Source organism: Pan paniscus, chromosome 1 (assembly GCF_029289425.2).
Source record: "Pan paniscus chromosome 1, NHGRI_mPanPan1-v2.0_pri, whole genome shotgun sequence".
In the NCBI taxonomy this organism is placed as follows: Eukaryota; Metazoa; Chordata; class Mammalia; order Primates; family Hominidae; genus Pan; species Pan paniscus.
This window is the reverse complement of record NC_073249.2, coordinates 139617501-139630000: the sequence shown is the minus strand read 5'-3', so window position 1 is coordinate 139630000 and position 12500 is coordinate 139617501. Positions and strand designations below refer to the sequence as shown.

Sequence of the window (12500 nt, the reverse complement as noted above, 5' to 3'; positions counted from 1 at the left end):
ATACAAATCATGTAGTATTAGAAGATATTCCAGAGGGAAAATTGGTGATCAACAGTTGTCCAGCACCCCCAGTACTGGATAGTTTTAGATCTATTTTAATCTCCTTAATAAGTCCTATAGCTATGCAAGTGAGTGCATTTTGATAACTGCTGTGCCTAATTTGTAACAATTACTGTCAACCTTCAGTTAAGAGACTGTTCATTCCACACTGGCCCAGAAAAGAGTGAAATGTATGACTCGTGTGCATAATTTTATTCACATCATATTTCATACTGATTATGTATTGATGACATTGATTCATTTACTCTTTACAGCGCCACTTGCATGGATATTAAATCTTATTGACCACAGATGAATTTTAATTTCAGATTGGTGATAGATTTTTCCATCAGCTCTGATAGTATGTTTGACTTTTTCATCATTAACCCAGGCAATCACACAGCACTGAGTTATTGCATTGAAACAAAAAGTGCACACTTCACTTGGTAATTCTTTATGGATTTACAATAGGAACTTCATTAATGTCTGTTGTAAGGATCACAAAAAAAACCAACATTTATCTGCAAATAGGAATTTAGCAAGCTTCAAAAATCTCGGGGAAAAAAATAGACTTCTTTGTCTTCTGTAATGCATTTTCTTAGTGCGGTGGTGGAGGTGGGGGTTTGACAAATATTTGAAAACTTTTAACCATTAAAATTATGCTGCCATATTTTGATGCTTATATTTGTCCTTTTCCCTTGCTCAAGTTTATGAGGTAATTTTAAATGTATGTTCTGTCTCTTAGTGTTAATTACATGACATTATGTGCACTTTAATTTACTAATATGGGGAGCTACATAGAATAACCATTTTAAGAATAAAAGTTGAACTTTTTAATTGCAAACTAACCAGTCACTGCTGATGAGGTATTTCAAGCTTCTTCAAGGAGTGCCAAGACATACAAATGCTTAAAGATTTTTGTGATTTGGATTCTAATGAAGTGAATCTGCAGGGCAGAGTTGAGAACAATGAATGAGTAACATAAATATTTGGAGATACCTATTCAGAATAGAGGTAAAGCTGTTTGTAGTTAAACTGGGTAGCAAAAAAGAAAAAATATGCTAGAAATAAAATGGTAGACCTTCTCTCCACTCCTTCTGATGTAAAAGCTTAATTTTTCCCCAAGTTAGAGCTTCACTTTGTTGCTGGTTTTATACCATTTCTTTCTCTGACTTAGCAAAGTACTATACAAAAAAATGATTGTTGCAGTTCACCAGCATGCATGGTGAGAATGAAAGGATGTAGAGATGAGATGGAAAATGTTGCTAGATTGTGAAGCACTGAATACAGGCAATAGCAGTGTTAGGTAGGGACTAAGTATAAAGCACACCTAAGAAATATGAGCAGGATTTCATACCATCTTTTATAGTATAAGATGGCATAAATTTAGAGGTGTTAGGGAGGAGAACTGCAGAAAAACCAGGTTTACCTGTTGATGAGATTACATGTCTTATGCCTTTCATTGAAATCTGTTTTCCACACCTTTTCCAGGATGGCAGTGGTAGGGTATTCATTTTGGAACACTATATTTTAGGCAATGAATAAGAACCTATTAGTGTATATTTTCTTAATGTTGGAGGCCAAAAAAGAGACAGGTGGCCTTCAAAAATTAATAGCTCTTAAAAGGCATAAGGAAATACAACTTATGGAAATGTTCTTGTCAGACATTGGTGAGAAGCTGTGTTTTGGGGGTGCTGTTAATTAAGAACATTTCCCTGTTGGCATAAGTGTCTCACATTTTTGCCCTTGGTGCTCAGCTCACCATGAGCACGGTCAATTCACAAGGTAGTTTTTATAAATAAAGGTTTTGGGCAAGCTGAACGTGGTCCAGAGAGATATTAATGAGAGGGCAAGGGGGAAGAGTTAATGAAAACATACTTCCTGGTGGAACATAAACTGCTTTTTGGAACTGGAGAGGCTTTAAAATTATTTTCCCAAAACCCTGTGGCGTTTCTTTTCTGGAGGCAATGAGATGGGGAGAAATGACAAATGGCTTCGTTTTATTATTTTCTCCTCTCTCGTTCTCCATATTTTTGGTAGGGAAAACTGGACATTTATTTTGGCCATTTTCCTTCTATTCGCAGAATCAATTACATTTTTGGTGTATTATGCGTGGTAAATATACTCAAGGATCCTCTGGCTTAAAAGCAATGAGTTGATTATTCGAACATCCCTTCTTTAAAGGCAGTTAATTGCATGGAAAACATAGGCCCCCATTGTCTGGTCCCTTTAAACTTTTATTCTGAGATTTGTTCCCAGGGTCTGGGCTGTGTAGTGTAGTTGTTGTTCTGCATCATTGGCTGTTGTATATTCCAAGAAAAATAATTTTAAGCTTTTAAATCATACAGTGATTGAAATCTTGCATTTCAGATGGACTGAAATCTCAGGCCACTAGTGTTCAAGGATCTACAACATTTTATAACCTATATCACTTAAAGGAGGCTTGGCTAGCTTCGGGAGAATGCTGCCTTCTAGAGGGTTATGTAAATCAGGAATTGTGGCTAATTTTTTCTTTTGTAGATTGCTGCCTGTTCTGGAATTTTTTTTCTTCCACTCAAAAGTGTGATGGTGCCATCTAGAATTACCTGTGCTTTTCAGTTTTCAGTGGAACAGGAGTTAGATCACATCTCTTTAGTTGGAGGAAAATTTAGTGAGTGTTCTAGTCTACATGTCACTTCACAGTTCCCCCCATAGTTACATAATTGGTGTTGTGTGTGTCCATCGTAGAAGACATTTGATGCTCATTTATTAAATATGCTTGCTGGCTGCTGCTGCATCTTTGTTCTGGACAGACAAATTACCTTTCTCACACTGAGCTTCCACTCTGGGGAATTAAGCCTTCACCACTTTAATTAGCTTGGAAGTAGGGGGTTGCAGTTCCTAATAGACTACAGGCTTTTTGTAAGTTAGGGAAAGGGTGAAACGAGAACTTCCTGGGAAGCTCAAAATGTCATTTAAAAACCATAACAACCTAATATGTATTATTTCATTTTGGTAATTGCAAACAGATTGTATTTGACAAGTGTGTGGATTTCCATTTCTGACTTAGACATTGAAGCCACCCTTGCATTGAACTATGTTCTTTTATCTATCACAGGTCATTAACACATTACATGTATTGATTCACATATTTGTGTAGTTATTAAGTGACATAGCAGATACGAAATAGTGAAAAATATGTGAATATTTGTACATAGAAATTTTCATATAGACACACACCTATAGGTAGTACCAATATGGGTGAATATTTTTCACATGGGGATATCGGAATAATAACGATAACTGCCATTATTTGTTGAACTTTTATTAAGGGCCAAGCACTGTTGAAAGTGCTCCCATATGTATTATGTAATTATCATAACAGTGTCATTATCCCTTCTTTAAAGATGAGGAAACTGAGACACAAGCAGTTTAAGCAACATTCCAAAAGGTTACACGGTTGAGCATATGAACCCAAAACTTCCTAGGTAGGAACTTGTCATGGAATGTCCCCGCTATTTAAAAAATTCAAGATCCCACTGCTGGGCAAGATGTTACATTCCTTTTGGAAAGACACTTGCTCTTAACAGAGTTAAGCAATTAATTGTAGTACTTTACACCAGAAACTTTCTGAGCGTCCATTTACTGTCTCATTTTCTTTGCTAGTAAAACTGCAGAAAATGTTATGCTTTAGTTCTTCACTGCCAGAGTAAGTAGCATAGAAAGCCTCTATCAAGTCACAGTTGGAAAGTAATCTAATAAAAGAAGATTAGTGAATGTGGGGAAGACAAAAGCAGTCATGTTTGAGTTTAATATCTCTCAAATTTAGCATTTTAGCTAAGATGCCCGTTTTTATTTCTTGCAGGTCTGCTAAAAGGTCAGAGTAATGCAGAATGCGTGCCTTCATCTCAGATTTGTTCATCACAGGTGGATCCCATGTGTCTTCAGTAGACAAGTCACCTTTGTAGCTAGCACCAGTGCCAGCTCCATGCCATTGCACCTTCTTTAGTCTTGATTGCCCTTCCCACATTTATTGGTGTATTAAAATGACTGAATATGAACATTAAGGACTCCATGAACCTGGGCTAATGGGAGACTGTAGAGAAAATGAAAAAAGATCCACCAGAGGACATCTTGGGGAGGGGGAGGGAGCTGGGGGGGAGGGAAATGACTAATGAAGCTAATTAAAAGAAGCATTCAAATCTGCTTTCTACCCTCATTAACAATTAGCAGGGCACTGGCCAGAGTTTGTACCCTGTGTTTTACCTTAACAACATTCTATTTGCTCTTTGTATATTTAAGTGTTGTAAGGAAACGTGTTTCAATCAAAACTGACCATGAGATAAAGGAAAGAGATGTGGCTTTTGTGATATTCTATCACAAACACTTATTGTATCTCTGTAAAATACAATGTATGTATGCATGTAAGTGTTTTTGTCCTAATGTTGCTACTCCCATGGCAAAGAAAAAAAGAAAGAATGAAAAAAAGAAAAAAAATTGGAAAAAAAAATCAGGCTCATAGCAGCTACTGTGTAGAAAATTCCCCCTACTTCTAATTTGCTGAATGAAGAAAAAAAAATCTTTTATTTGTGATATTTTCAGAGACATTTGCTCTAGTATGGTGTATTTAAATAATAAAAACTTAAAAGAAAAAATATTTAATGGTGTTTGGGTTTAAACACTGCTTTTTCTCTTCTGTATTTTGAAAAAATTTAGTTTTTATTGTTGTTGAATAACAAGCTCACTTTAAATTTGAAGGAGTTGAGGGAGGTGGAGTGTATATTTATTTAGCTCTGGGCCAGTAAGGTATTCTTCAAATTACTTAACCACGCCATTATTGGCAGGGGTACAAAGTAGTTTCTAACAGGGTCCTTTCTATAAGTCAAGAATATTCTGTTAACAGCATTTCGTTACACTTCTATATCACAGTAAGTCTTTTGTGTTTATAAATACTTGAGTGTCCACTATTTTGTTTATTCTTTTTCTCAATAGCAAAGCCTTGGGTATTGATGAGAAGTATGTATAAAAAAAAATACGGCACAACCATCCTGTTCTCTTATTGAGTTTATAGCTTTTGAAGGAAGTCACAATTTCTAAGTCATACCTGTACATATTTTGAAGCTCACTTAGTTGTAGGGACCCAGAGCTCTTTTTTTTATAGTGATCTTTGATGGGTGAAGTAGCCATTTCCTGGTGACCCTTAGGCTCGTGTGGTTGGCTCTAAGATGTTTATTTTGTTTTGCTCCTACACTTCTTTACTGACTCTGCGTTTCCTTATGTATTTTGGGGGAAGATTCTGACTTCATTTAGTCTTAGTCTTGAGATACTGAGTTGCTGGTTGCAGGCAGCAGAGTGTCCACCACAGTGCCTGCACTGCCCGCAGAGCTGCCCTCCGGAAAGCATGCAGTATAACAGCTAGTGCTGGAAGGAGGAAAACCAAATAGGCCTGGAGGCTGAGGTTGTACTGCCAGCTTCCTTAGATGTGAGCAAATTTCAACTACAACTTCCATCACAGGCTAATAAAACCAGGTGTGTGAACGCTACTATTTTAAATTTTCTTTTTTAAGATGGCATTTTATTTTATTCCAGAAAAGCGCCTGATGTAGACCCTCCCTCTGAGAATAGCCGTGGAGCCATGTAGAGAGGTGTAGCTCAGCGCATCTCAACTACCAGTCAGCTTCCCTTTGAGAACTTCTGTGCTCACTTCCTGTTTTCGGAGATTCCAGGGCAGGGGAAAAAAAAAAATCAGTTGAACTTCAAACCTCCTAGAGGAGATTGTAAAGGCATAGAGTTGAAGTGAATAGTTTTGTTAGAACCTTATAAAAATAAAATGCAAGAAAATAATATGAAGAAATCACATATATATGTTTGAATTAGATGTCTGTTTGAATTAGATCCTTGGGGAATTTCTTCAAACTAGTTCTGGTTCTTATATTTGTTTGTTTTTTTTCCTTTAAGGAACTTTCTGAAAGAAGTTAGACTGGGATGGTAAAGGGGGAAATGGGTTAATGAGATTGCAGGCATTTTCTATATTCTTTTTGGCATAAGCACTTATGTCCCTGATATGTACAAATTCAAAGGAGGTGGTTAATAACTTTAGTAAATAATATATTGTGGCATTTAGTGATGTGGAGGGCTAAGGTCATTACGGACTTTAAATAAACTATTATATGGCTGGTTCCTCAAGCACTGCTGCGTATTTAATAATGAGCTTCTAAAAGCATTTCTTAAGTTGCAGACCTATAAGATTACAAATGTCACTCATGTTAGTATAATCCACATGCAAGTGATGAAGCCTTCTCTTTGATGTGCTAAATTGGAGAAGGACTAATGGAGCTATGAATATACAATAGAACATATTTAAGTAGTAGTCTTGCTTTAGGTAAAACACTTTCTTGAAACCAGAGGCATTTCAAACAATAAAACCCGGCTCTAATGGGGATGCTCTGTGTGGATAGAAAGCTACTAAAAACACTCAGGTTTATTCTGATGTGAGCAGCGATTGTGTGCAGTTCCTCCCCCAATCTCAACATTGCTTAGGAAAAAAAAAAAATTATGAGTTTATTCCACCTTTCATCCATTGCATTTGTGATGTTATTAGTTAGCAAGATGGACACTGTTCTTTTGAAAGGACTTATTTAATATTAACCACGTCATACAGCAAGATGGCCCCCAGTCCCTACAAGCAAGTGCAATTAAAAATAAAAGCGAATGTTACTGAGCCCTGCTGAACTCCTGATAAAAAAAAATTATGTTTATGGTACATATAAATGTCTCAATCATGCAAATTGTCACTCTTGTTAATGAAACAATTTTGTAAAAAGATTGTCCTCTAAAAGGGTTTAATGTTTTTTACCTATCTAACTGTCTAGTTAGATTTACACATCCCGCAAGGCAGGGGAGCCTGAAGCTTTTCCAAACCAAATCGTTTGCCACTAGAAACTATTTTCAGCTCTTCATGATTTATTAGGAAATAGTTTAACCCGGACTGTAGCGTCTTATAAAATACAAAACGAGAAAACTGTCACACCAAAATGAAGTCTGTGAAATTGTCATCCTCTTACTATTAGCTGTATTTAAATTCTTTCTTTTGCCCTTATTAACACTGATATTTGAAACAACTAATCATCTAAAAGGAAGCTCTTAAAGGGCTTTAAATGTCAATATAGTAAGATTCTAATGTGCACTACTATTTATATAAAATATTTCTTAGGGCCCATAAATCATATAATAAACAGTGAACCCAAGAGCTACATATGGAGTCTAGTGAAGAGTTCCCATGTAGCCTAACTAATTGTATTTAAATTGAGGCGATCCAAAAACCCCATAACCCTTCACTCCAAAGACCCCTTCACCCTTCACCAGGGAATTCTATCCTGGGTGCTGTCCCACCTACGACCCCTTTAAGAGGCCATTGGAAAAAGGCCATTTACAAGTTAATGTTACTTATAGCTTTGTTACTAAGACTCACCTATTGTTAGTCCAGCCAAGTCACAGAAATGCTTATTGCAGTTAAATAGCAATTTGTTTCCATGAAACTGCAATTAAAGTATTACTGAGCAGCCATTTTAGATTGGCAGTGCTCTGAACGCATGTTAAACAGCCAGCTACTCCCACTTGCAGAGTCTGAGATCTGACTAGCGGCAAAGTGTAACACATACGCCGATGCTGCGTACCTAGTTAAAGAGGCATTTGTAGCCCTCTGCTCCCATCGTGAACATGCTGAGAGCAATGACAAGTCGGGGCTGATTTTTGGAAGGTGAACTTGCAACTTACCTCAAGTGAATACTGTTTTCAGTTGTGCAAGAAGTGCTTTATGCTAGTAGATATGTGCATGTTTCCTAGAGGGAATGTTTTCAAGTTCAGATTGATTCTGCTGAGAATGGACGGCAACTCGGAGGCCTCAAGCCAATAATGTACTACAGGCCCTGACATGTTACAGCTGTGTAAACAGGGCCATTCTATTTCCTAAATCACAACTAATAAAGCAGAGGATGAAAATCAATTGATTCTGTTATAAGTTCTTTGAATGACACTGGAAAGTTGTTTAATGACTCCCTGTTAGAATGGACAAGCCTGAGTAGAGTCACCAAAGTACCGATTTTAATTGTCTCTCTCCCCTCAGAACCAGGGCAGGACAGCCTTTCCTAGGAATTGACATCACCATCACCAGATCAAAACCTGCTGGGGAGAGGAAGGATCTGAACTGAGTTCTTCCCGTAGATCTGACGTTCAGAATTTGTTGAGTGAGAAAGGTGAAGTGCAAAGGTTGCATTGAAAATGTGAAACATTGATGCAAGATCCTGAGAGAGAAAAGGATTTCAGAGGTGGTGTTTTAAAATGCAATTAGCACTGAATTCTAACCAGTTTGGAAACAATCATTAGCTCATGAGAATGGGAGGCATCTCACCTTCCTTCACTCTGGAACAACCCCCCATCTTGAACTAAAAGGTTCACATCCCCAACTTCTTCAAAAACAGTTTCTATATTTGTATGCTTTTACCTGTTGTTTGAGCTGCAAGTTTTTTCTTAAGTTAGAGTTTCTTCCTAAATTAATTTTTCATTTTTGGTGAATTGAATGTTTTTAGGAACTGTAAAGAGAAAATCTGAGGACAAACAGGATTTACAAATGAAGATTAATTATGAAACCTGGAAAGGAAATTGATTTCTTGGGTTGTTACTGTACCGTTTTCTTTATTTAAATAAGGTTTGGTAGGAATAGGTGTGTCTTAAATTCTATTTCTCTAAGGCCTCTGATTCAGTTTCTGTCATCAATCATGGGACTTAAACTTGCCATAAACCTTACATCTTTAAGTATAATGTTTAATATAATAACTTTATCTTGGAGTTGCATAAAGCTTTGTAAATGTGTTTATATGTTAACTTTTACAATGAACAAGTACTTAGGCATGCAATATCATTCAGTCCTCATAATCCTTTTAATTATTATTCCCTCAGTTTTACAGATGAGGTAACCAAAGTTCAGGGAGATTACTTATTTAGCAGGGCTAAGAGTAGAGTCGAGGTTAGTGGGCACTTATTTTGGGTGTAGAATTTAAGGAGGTGTCAAAAAATCAGTAATTAAGATAATCTTTTAATGCAGCATTTAAAAAAATTAAATCAATGCAAAAAACATACATGATGAACAAAATGTCACAAGTTTAAGTAAAGGTGGGGTCAATATTACTTACTTTGTTTTTGCTGCAGCCTCTAACATGTCGGGGTATTGTTATTAAGGCCCAGAATCCCAGAATTGCTATCGAACGCTGGCATTTGGGGCATTTTGGTAAAATTCCCTGCACTGATGATGTGCTTTATCCTGTTAGCTATAACTAGTTTCTTTCCTCTTAAAAAAACATTGCATTTTGTCTTTATCCAACCTGAAATGCCAGCTCATTTAGATTGCCCACATTTCAGCCTTGCTCTAAAAGATATTTCTTTTGAATTTTGAGAAATCTTAACTCCTTCATGATGAATAACTAGGTATAATTGATAATAACTCTGCCCACACATTGTTGTTGCTGAGGAACAAGGACAAGACTTTCGTAATCATGTTAGTTCAGAAAGCAAAATGGATCAACATACTCCACACAAAGTAGTAAAGGATGTGTTTAGAATCTTTGAATGAGCTGTGGCTTGAGCCACATAAAAGACAATAAATTAGATTATATAAAAGTCATAATACACACACATGAACATTTTTAGGAAAACTTTTTACATATTCTAGTATGATGTAAAAAGCAGACATCCGTCAAAAGAACTGATGTTTATATTTGTTGTTTTAAGATGGGAAAGCTCTGAGACATTCAAAGAGAACAAATTATACCTTTACTTATACACCAACAATTATCAGATTATTTTAAAATTTTTGTTGGCTATACTTTCTTTTTTCCCATTAATTGCTAGGGTCTAAAAAAATACAAAAAATTGTAAATAAATTACTTGAACATACCATTAAATCCAAGCTGCTTTTATTACAAAGGGAAAAATGGTTAAAGAAAAATATCTACTCCAATTTAATGAAACATTCTTTGATGTTGATATAAAATGGTGAAACAAAGCAAAAAAGACTTCTTTTTTTGTGTGTATTTTTGCGTAGATTCTTGACTGCAGTGGATTTGGGTGCCAAAGTACCAGTTCTTAAAGCCCATAATTTCTATATGTTAAATCATGGGGTATCTCACAAATACCACCTTAGGTTATAAGGACCTGGAAAAATATGTATAGATCAACACACCTATAGATTCAAAATACAGAATATCAATAGAAAAGGGCAAGGTGCTTTGTAGATATGTGTACATTATGGCCTAAGGTCATAAAATTAGTAAGTTAAGTCTGGTAACAACACGGGGGGTAGGCAAGATTTGCACCAGGTATGGAGGCTGCAGGACCCATATACTCAATTACTTGGTTATACTATATAGTATGACCAAAAACCATGATACATTCCAGTTTTTCAATAAATGCCATCTGTACCCAGGGCTGAATAGCCAGTACAAACCATACCCTGAATAATATTTACCAGTGGTTTTGTTTTTTGATTTTTGTTTTTTGCTTTTTTGGCAGTGGGTGGGAGTGGATGTTTATGAAATTGATAATAGATGAAATATTTTCTCTTAGAATTCTAGGCTATGAGGAAATTTCTATCGTGATAAAAAGGAGGGTAGGGAGAATGGAAGGAACAATTGCCTAGATAAATAGCTCTGTGAGGGAGTTTAAGGGACTGGGGTCTCTCACTGCAGTTCAGGAAGAAGGGTGTACAAGCTCCACAAACACCCCCGCCGTACATCTCATTTCAATGGTTTTGTTTGTCTTATTTCACGACTTTCAACAAGACCCTCTGCCCTACCCACCCACACAGGTGCTTTTGCTGTGCGTGGTAAAACTCAAGCTATGATTTTGTGTACTTCAAGCTCATGTAAGGCTGTGACATCAGGAGGTCTCAGACATTAGCAGAGTTGGCAGTTTTTAAAAGTTGATGTGATACAGCATTTGGTGACACTTCACAGGTGTGTCAGGGAGAGCTAAGGCGGAATGAAAATTGCAACAGAAAAAACGCAGACTCCAATGCTCTTGATGAAGTTTGAGGTACCACTGTGGAAAAAAAGGCCTCTGGTTCGTTAAAGCTACAGCCTCTGGAAATCGAATCCTTTCTTTCTCTGAGAGTAGAGAGAGGCAGTAGGAGTCGGAAGAAATGAAGGGGGCAGGTTTGAGTTTTCTGATTTGTTACTGAGTGAATCAGGAAGATAAACAGGCTTGATTTTGAAAAGACGGGCCATCCTAAATGGATTTCTGACACTGAGGTCTAGCTAGGCCTTTCTTTCTTCGTGGGGATGGATATAATTCACAAAACTCCATCAACCACCTCATGCTGTAAGCAATTGTTTTTTTACCCTCTTTAAGTAGTAAAACATGTTTTAAAGTTTTAAGAAAGAGGGAAAGAGAATTCAGGCTGGCTTTGGAGCTCTTGAAAACCAGTCAGTCTTTGCTGTGGGTCAAGTAAAGGTGTAGCTGTAATATTTTTCTCCCTAAGTCGTGTTCTATATTTTTTTAGCCTGGAATTTGATTTCTAGCAGGCCTACCAAAGCATTCTGCCTCTGGAATCCCCTTGTTTTGCATGCAGATGGCATGTTAATGAACTCACTACTGTGCATTTTATCCCACTCTGGACACATTTGTGACATTATTTTTCAAAACAAAATGAGGTTAGGCAGTTGGTTGATTGGGCCTGATGAGAATTGGGTGACTAAGTTAAAAACATTCTCAAAACAGTATCCACTTACCCAGGGTTGCTGCTAGATGTTCTATGAAACAATCCTTCCCTGCTAAAAAGGTACTTGGATTTCCCTGCGTACATAGAGACTTGTAGAACTGTGTGCTTTCCAGAAGGTGTGTGATCAATTTCATTCTAACACTAGGTAATTCTGGGCTGTCTTTTTGATTTCTTGAGTATCTGTGGGCATCTTGTGCATCTTTTTTTAAACTTAGATTTCTACACCATCCTCCTGACTAAGGGAGAGTCGGTACTCATTGTTGTCTTACAGGGAATGTTATGAAAATTAATGATGGACTATTTCCCTCGTATTTTGTGCTTTGTGCCTTTTAGGAGGAAGGTGCTTATGCCTCCCCACTCTCTCCTCTTATTTTAAAGCATGTAATAAAGCACATATTGCACTGTAGTGAAATAAGCACCAAACTGGGAGTCAGGAGACACTTGAAATTTAATTCTAGTTTTGAAAGGAAGTCAAATGGCAACTATGATTAAATTTGTCTTTCTAATCACATATTAGCCATGGGCTAGTCATTTAATCTCACTACCTCATCTTGCCCATCTGTTAAATAGGAATTTACTAACAACAGCTATATTTGCCAATGCATTTGATATATCATTAAAGGTAAAGGGCTTTATATTCTGAGGATGAACACTATTTTGGACCGTAAATACCGAAACACTGGAAAATATAATAACTTCTCCGACTTAA

At 36.7% G+C, this 12500-nt stretch overlaps 1 protein-coding gene and 1 long non-coding RNA gene across 3 annotated transcripts in view; one reads left to right on the top strand and one right to left on the bottom strand.

Annotated features, from left to right (window-relative positions):
- Nucleotides 1-4675, top strand: part of LMO4 (LIM domain only 4) — a 16701-nt gene extending 12026 nt beyond the window's left edge. Inside the window, exon 5 of one of the 2 annotated variants that reach the window (XM_003805309.4) lies at nucleotides 3884-4675. In XM_003805309.4, coding sequence (XP_003805357.1) covers nucleotides 3884-3892 — 9 coding nt within the window. In that variant the 3' untranslated portion in view covers nucleotides 3893-4675. The other variant, XM_063600011.1, reaches the window with a different exon arrangement.
- Nucleotides 4293-12500, bottom strand: part of LOC130541740 (uncharacterized) — a 19287-nt gene continuing 11079 nt past the window's right edge. Inside the window, exon 3 of the long non-coding RNA XR_008955836.2 lies at nucleotides 4293-12500. This exon is cut by the window's right edge and continues 467 nt beyond it. This is a non-coding gene — a long non-coding RNA (uncharacterized LOC130541740).